Source organism: Gadus chalcogrammus, chromosome 22 (genome assembly GCF_026213295.1).
Source record: "Gadus chalcogrammus isolate NIFS_2021 chromosome 22, NIFS_Gcha_1.0, whole genome shotgun sequence".
NCBI lineage: Eukaryota > Metazoa > Chordata > Actinopteri > Gadiformes > Gadidae > Gadus > Gadus chalcogrammus.
Genome location: NC_079433.1, coordinates 20370117 through 20378221, shown reverse-complemented (window position 1 = coordinate 20378221; position 8105 = coordinate 20370117). Strand labels below are relative to the sequence as shown.

Sequence of the window (8105 nt, the reverse complement as noted above, 5' to 3'; positions counted from 1 at the left end):
TATTAACAATCACAAGAGAATGGGGGATGGGGGGGGAGCAAATGACTATATCTCTTGACTCAATTGTATCCCAAACATTGATGCTGTTAACCCCTCCTGGTGTGGGCAGCATAGGGAGGTCAATATAGGGTGTTGAGGATGGGCGTGATCAGGGGGAACAGCTTACCGCTCAAGACTTCCTATTGGTCAAGATATATTTCATCCTCATTGGTAGTTCTGTGCTGTTTATATATAAGCTTATATTTCATTAGAATGGACAGTTTGAACTATAGCTTGATAGTTTGATCATATACTTTGGGAACTTTAGTCTAAGGAGTTTAAATAGAGTCTCTTGTCAGTTGTTTCTTAGCCCATTCAGTGATGGATGCAGAGTTTGTAAAGGACGTTGACGTCGTAGCCCTCTTCTTCTTTGGTTCCTTCTTGTTTCCACATACTATAAAGACACTTCAATCTCTTTCCATTTAAAATCTCCCACCATCTCTGTCATCTTTGCTGTCTCCTGCTGGTGTCTCCTTAGGGGGCCACCGTGAGGTGAGTTACGGCCGTGTTTGTTTAGCCACCGGGAGAGTGGGAGCTATGTGCGGATGGATTGAATGACACGACTTCATTGGAGTCCGCTGTCACACACACACACACACACACACACACACACACACACACACACACACACACACACACACACACACACACACACACACACACACACACACACACACACACACACACACAAATTCACCACACACAAACACATTACAATGTGGTGGTGCAGTCTCAATGCCGTCGTAGCCATGAAAACCCTGGCAGGTTTCTACGGAGTGTCAACTTCATACTTAAAGTGACCACGTCCACGTCTCCTGTGATATAAAGATGATATCTTACCTCATCTTATCTTTTTTTTCTGAAGATGCAGGTGAAGAGGACTGATATACTGCAACCGATGTTTTACACATTCTGTAAGGTTCTGAGAGATGAGCGTTTATTTTGTGTTTTAGATAGGAAAATAAGCAGGAAGAGAACAAAGTGGCTGACAGATGGACGGATGGACAGATGCTACAATGTTTACTGTAAAGAAGCAGATATTATCTAACACAATTTAAATACGTAAAAATCTAAAAGAGAAAATCCATGTTGCTCAAGCAACATGGAGCCCAAACACCCAACAACTGATTCTTAATTCCCACAATTGAACAACCAACAATATCCCTTCTTGTATAGGTCTCCTACTGACCTATTTAAGTCATCAGAGAAATGTTTTTACATGATATAACATACTGCATTGAATCTTTAATAGTATTGATTTGTTCGATAAATAGTAAGTAGGCCTACTGTCATATCGTTTGTACCATTTGTTTCATAATAATCAACTATGTCCATCAAACCAGTGATTCCCAACCCAGCCGGTCCGCGACGAAAAACTAAATGTTTTTTCGTCATATTTTACAAATTAGGCCATACGAATCATCTTATTTCCTCCAAAACATAGACATAAATGCGAGCAATATGCAACTAAACCACTGTAGGTAAGGACTGTAATTGCATTGTGTAGCCTACAACAGTTAGTTCCGACCGAGTAATTTGATTGGTCACGAGGCATTCCATGAATGCTGATATAGAGTATTGGCATGTTCACTTCGCTGGAATTTATTGATACTTTTGTGACGTCGGAAAGCTCTCGTGAACGACACCTCATGACGCCATTATGATTCTACTTCCGTTCGGCAACTGGGGCCAGATTTTGATAACAGAGTTGCCCAGTTGGTGACACATGGTTTACTAGTGATGCACTTGAATATGGCGGAACATGAAAGTTTTACTCAATAAAAGAATCAACCATTACATCACATATATTGATTGACGTTGTAACCGTCTGATGGCATCGACTTTGCTCAGTTTTAAACGTTGTGTACTGGTAAACCAGCTCTAGATAAGGGCAAGTGTAGCCTTCCATACAGTGGCAATACAATGTGCTTCTCATAAATAAAAGCAAAAGGATAGTAGGTGATAGGCTACAAGGAAATAAAGGCGTTCGAACTTGAAACTGATCTGACTAAGTTCTGTTTAGTTCTGACTGTTTTTTGTCTGAAAGAAAAAACCTGCTGTGAAAAACTTTTAGATTCCCAACGCAGTGCGAATGAACGGTCGCTGTCGGGAACACGCGTAAGCGTCAGCATCATCACTGGTGAGCTGTCTCGTTATCCCCAGGACCAAGAACGCACCTTATAACAGCACTGAGACTTTTAACTACACATGTATCACTCCGCTTTACAGGTGTTGTAAGTAAGTGATAATAACTTGTAGAACGTCGCCGGTCATTATCGGGAAAATAAGCCCCTTCAGGGCGAAGCAAGACACCTCAGATTCGCATCAGGGCTTATTTTCCCGATAATGACCAGCGACGTTCTATACATTATCCCACGTATTACACAGCTACTTGCCGAAACGAAAAGACACACAGTGTGTATTTTTACAATTCATTTGTAACCAGCATTCGCAGTGTTGATCAGCAGAGAAATAGTCTGCCAAAGACGTTGACGTCACTCAGCAACCGAGTACGCCGGGGTTGATACCGGACTACTTGTGTGTGTGTGTGTGTGTGTGTGTGTGTGTGTGTGTGTGTGTGTGTGTGCGTGTGCGTGTGTGTGTGTGTCATTAAGAGAATAGCTAGCCGGTGTGATTAAAGTAGCTCAATAGAGTGGGAAAAACCGCCCAATCAGGCAACACTGCCTGATCGTCCTCCAAAAGCAGCCCAATCTGGCGGGAAAACCGCCCAATCTGGCAACACTGCTGAACGTCATCCCCTCCGGCGTCAACGTAAATCAATGAGACCAACTGAAAACGAAGCCGGTATGAAACTACAACTGTCATTCTGAAGAAAGTTTAAATCAAATCGAAATTCCGTTTAGAATAGAATAGAATAGAATATAATCTTTATTTGTCATTGGGTTAAATACAGTGTATTTACACAACGAAATTAAAGGGACTCTGACCTTTGTTGCATTTGAGAATTACAGCACATTCAAATCATCCCGCCTTCCTCCAATGCCCCACCCCCTAAGCGTACAAAACTAAGCGTTATTTTGAGTACTGTACTGTAATAGTGAGTACTGTAACGACCTCGCCGGTGACATAATGATGTCGAGTCATTAGTAGTTGAAGGTAGTTTTAATGAACCAAAACCAGGTCACTGAAACCCGTAACATTGTAACCAACGGCAGAAAACCGACACAAAACAAACCCCAGTTACCCCGGCAACCCCCAACACGGTCTCACTCGCGTGCAGGCCCCCACCCTCCTGTTCTTCCAAGGCCCTCCCCCAGCTGACCTAATGATTCGCCCCCACGCTGATTGACAAGAAGAACATTACAATACATACACATAGAACAACTGGCATAGCGGACAACGAAATATAATGTAACACATAACACACAAACTATTTAACTGTCCCAGGGTCGCTACAGTACAAAAGTTCTAGACTCCCATGGGTTATGTTTAGACTCCCATGGGTTATGTTTAGACTCCCAGGGGTCATAATATCTACCAGGGGTCTAGTAAACAAGAAGTCCGAAGAAGACGCGTCTGAGTCCGAAATGGGTCCCGTAATAAGACTGAGTGGTGCGGTTGGGTGCCAACGTTCTGGAGGTCTTCCTGTAGCTCCAGAGTAGCGGGACAACGTCGCGTCTGAGTCCGAAATGGGTCCCGTAATCGGACTGAGTGGTGCGGTTGGGTGCCAACGGTCTGGAGGTCTTCCAGTAGCTCCAGAGTAGCGGGACAACGTCGCGTCTGAGTCCGAAATGGGTCCCCTAATCGGACTGAGTGGTGCGGTTGGTTGCCAACGGTCTGGAGGTCCTGAGAATCATCCAGGGGAGCGGGACCACTTGGCTTCTGAGGCCGAATCGGGTCCCCTTGTCGGACTGAATGGTGCAGTTGGTGGCCAACAGTCTGGAGGTCTTCCTGAGGCTCCAGAGGAGGGTAACTCTGTGAGTCTGAGTCCGAGATGAGTCCCCTAATCGGACTGAATGGTGCAGTTTCAGTACGCCGTGGACCACTTTGGTCTGCCATCGTCAGTCGCTACGGTCGCTACTCGCTACTGTCTGCCGTGGAATCAAAACAAACCCTCTAGTTGAGGACGCGCCTTGATGACGCGGGCCCGAATGCGCCACAAGAAGCAGACGGAAAACCTTATATATCCATGCAGCAAACAGACAGGTCTGTCGGCCAATAAGGTCATTCGGTCCGAAGAATTTTATTGGTTGAAGTTTTCACTAAATATTATGAGAGTAAAATAAATGTTTGTTTTTACTCCTGGTGGGTCTGTCTTGCATATTAGAGTGTTATTACCTTATTAATACCAATTTAACCTTATCCAAAAAAAGTGTAAAAATGCAACAAAGGTAAGAGTCCCTTTAAGGTGCAGATCTTGTTCAGTGCTTTTTTTTTTTTAATTAAAAAGAATAATACAATAACCCCAATAACCCCTCCCCCTGCATTCCACTTAAGGCACATTTAGGTGTCCGACACCCTCCCCTCCCTCCCAGACAACAACCCTCCCGCCCACATATGTCTAAATAGCAGCAGGTCCAGGAAGGTATACAATGAGGAATGTCCAGAGGTAGTGGTGATCGTTCATGTGGTTGTCTATGTATTGCACAGGGGTTATTGTTTGTTTAGTGTACGTATGGCCCAGGGGAAGAAGCTGTTGGTTAGTCTGGTGGTGCATGATTCATTGACCTGTATCGCCTGCCAGAGGGAAGCAGATCGAACAGGTGGTGAGCAGGGTGCGCAGCGTCTTTTAGAATGGATCTGGTCCTGTTTCGGCAGCGGGAGCTGGCCAGCTCTTCCAGGGAGGGCAGTGGGCAGCCTGTGATCTTCTGAGCTGTGCCTATGACCCTCTGAAGGGCCGTCCTGTCTGCCGCCGAACTCCCAGCATACCATGCTGTGATGCAGTAAGTGAGCACACTTTCAATGGTTGACCGGTAGAAGGACACCAGCAGCTTTTGTTCAAGATGTTTTTTTTCTGAGAATTCTCATAGTCGCTGCTGGGGCTTCTTTTTTTATTGCTGTTGTGTTTGTGGACCAAGAAAGCTCCTGAGAGATGTATGTTCCCAGGAACTTGCAGGACGGAGCCCTCTCCACGCAATCCCCGTTGATGTGCAGGGGGGCATGGGCTGTGCTGTGTCGTCTGAAGTCTTTGATGATTTCCTTAGTTTTTGATGTGTTTATTTGGAGGTTATTTGCTGAACCCCATGCTGACAGCTGCGGGACCTCATCTCTATATGCCGTCTTGTCGCCCCCAGAGATGAGTCAGACCACAGTGGTGTCGTCAGCAAATTTTATAATGAGGTTAGAGGGGTGGGAGGGAGAGCAGTCAGATGTGTATAGAGTATACAGAAGTGGGCTCAGCACGCAGCCTTGGGGGGAGCCAGTGCTGAGTGTGAGGGGGGAGGGGAGATGGGGGCCGAGTCTCACTTGTTGTGGTCTGTTGGAAAGAAAGTCCTTTATCCAAGCGCAGGTGGAGGCAGGGAGGTGTAGGCCGCGTAGTTTATTTATCAGGATGTCCGGGATTATTGTATTGAAGGCTGAGCTGTAATCTATGAAGAGCAGTCTTGCATAGGTGCCTGGGTGTTCGAGGTGGCTCAGTGTAGAGTGGAGGGTGATGGCGATGGCATCCTCAGTAGAGCGGTTAGCCCTATAAGCAAACTGGTGGGGATCAAATTATGCTGGGAGGCAGGCCTTGATGTGCTGGGCAACCAGCCTCTCCAGGCATTTCATCACCACTGACGTGAGTGCAATGGGCCTGGGGTAATTTCCGCTTTTGCCAGCTGACGTTTTTGGGACTGGGATGATAATTGCTGATTTCCAGCAGGATGGGATGGTGGCTAGGGACGGAGAGATGTTGATCTTGGTGAGAATCCCTGTGAGTTGGTCTGCACAAGCTCTGAGTACTTTCCCCGGTACGCCGTTGGCTCCAGCCGCCTTCCTCGGGTTCACTTCCTCAGTGTCCTTCTAACCTGATGTTCCTGGAGCGGGGTGTTGGTGAAGGCTGGGGGGGGCGTTGGTTGTCTATCCGCCTAAAACCGGGCAAAGAAACTGTTTAATTCCTCTGCCCTTGTAGCATCAGAGTTGGTAGTTGTGATGTTGTGGCCCTTGTAGTTAGAGAAGTGCTGTATTCCCTGCCACACCTGACGTGGGTTTTTGTCCATGATGTAGACCTCTATTTTCCTTTTATATGCTAATTTAGCAGTTCCAAGCAATTCCAATCTATTGTGAATATTTAAAAACGTGAATGGAGTCTCTAGGCAAAAGATTTAGGAAGGAGATAGGTCCCAAAGTTTGTAGAGAATAAGAAAGAAAGAAAGAAGGAAAGAAAGAAAGAAAGAAAGAAAGAAAGAAAGAAAGAAAGAAAGAAAGAAAGAAAGAAAGAAAGAAAGAAAGAATAAGACTTATGAAGAACAATAGTTGAACACTGCATGCAGCACTCATGCAGGTAATTAGAACACCTGTAAAGCATAAAATGACCGCTGTCAAGGAAAGTGGATTTTTTTTGCCGTCTTTCGTATCACTACGCAATTAGTCTGGTAATTTATCAACGTCTTTGGCTGACTATTTCTCTGCTGATCAACACTACGAATGCTGGTAATAAATAAATAGTAAAAAGGCACACCGTGTGAAGTTATCTTTTCGTTTCGGCAAGTAGCCGTGTAATAAGCGGCATAATGAACGTCGCCGGTCATTATCGAAAATAAGCCCCTGCAGGGCGAAGCAAGACACCTCCGCTTCGCATCGATGTCCGGTCATTTGCCGGTTCGCCCTGTCGGGGCTTATTTTCCCGATAATGACGGGCCTTCTATCGATTATCATGATATCACATTCGGGGGGAGTGCTGTTGTACTGAATAGCACGGCTGTGATTCGGTTGTAGGTAGGCCTACGAGGCCGTAGGCCGAGTGCCGAAGATAATCACACCGTGCTGATATTCAGTATAACAGCAGCACAACCTCTAGTGTGATATTGCTTTTATACAACAGTTCTAAAAGCACCATTAATTAGTTAACATTAATAAGCAACAACAGATTATGATTTGTTTATTTAATGATTTATATGGCTCCGCCAACACAAATAGATCTGTAACTGGACTGGGACTGAACTGTTGCCAAGCAACACATAAACACACTAGCTTAATAACATTTACACATTTGCACTATACATGTATCACTTCGCTTTACAGGTGTTTTAATAAACGTTAATGATATTAACAGTGTTTTTCGTTGTGAATATGACATGAACCATCTTGAAAAACAGCCACATCCTTTGTTTAAAAATGAAGGCATTCAAAATTGACTACTGGTCCTCCAAATGTTTTACATGAATATGCCCGTCCTTGGAAACAAAAAGGTTGAGAACCCCTGATCTAATCCATTAAAGAGCTACTAATTATCTGCACTTCATTGACATCACGTCAGTCACGCACTGGGCGGAAGTGACGAATAAGGCCAACAGCATGACGCTCGTGACGCTCGACAATACAACACGGAAGTTGGCATTATTGAAGAAGAGCATAACCCTCAGACGCGGTGTTTTTATTTGTATAAACCCAATTTGTCTTCCACTGTCAATTATCGGGGGGTACAGGGGGTACGGTCTCTGTGGACCCACCCAGCAGCCCGTGTGTCCAGACATCTGAAGACAACAGCGTTTAGCCCACTAGAAGCTATGAACACGGACGTTGAGTTCCACATCAGGCAGAACGACCCGTGGAGCAAGATACCAGCAAACGTCAAGCAGGTACTATCTTGTCCATTATATGTATATATGATATATTAACCTGTCAGGGAAGGACACCGTGCTGTGCGATCGAACCAGCTGTCAGTTTCGAGACAACATGCACAAGAAGGATGCATGCATTGAACCGAATAAATCAACATGATTTATTTTATTCTAGGGAGCAAAGCCATGTCTTTATTATAGGGAGCATGTCTTTATTATAGGGAGAATGTCTTTATTATAGGGACCATGCGTTTTAATATAGGGACCATGTCTTTAATATAGGGAGTTTGTCTATAATATATGAACCATGTCTTTAATATAGGGAGCATGTCTTTATTATAG

General features: G+C 44.8%; 1 protein-coding gene across 2 annotated transcripts in view; it reads left to right on the top strand.

Moving 5' to 3' along the window:
* The first annotated feature begins 7516 nt into the window (after positions 1-7516).
* Positions 7517-8105, top strand: part of fam91a1 (family with sequence similarity 91 member A1) — a 47791-nt gene continuing 47202 nt past the window's right edge. For both annotated transcript variants that reach the window (XM_056582226.1, XM_056582227.1), the window contains exon 1: positions 7517-7781. In XM_056582226.1, the coding sequence (XP_056438201.1) occupies positions 7710-7781 (72 nt within the window). In that variant the 5' untranslated portion in view covers positions 7517-7709. The remainder of the gene's footprint in view (positions 7782-8105) is intronic.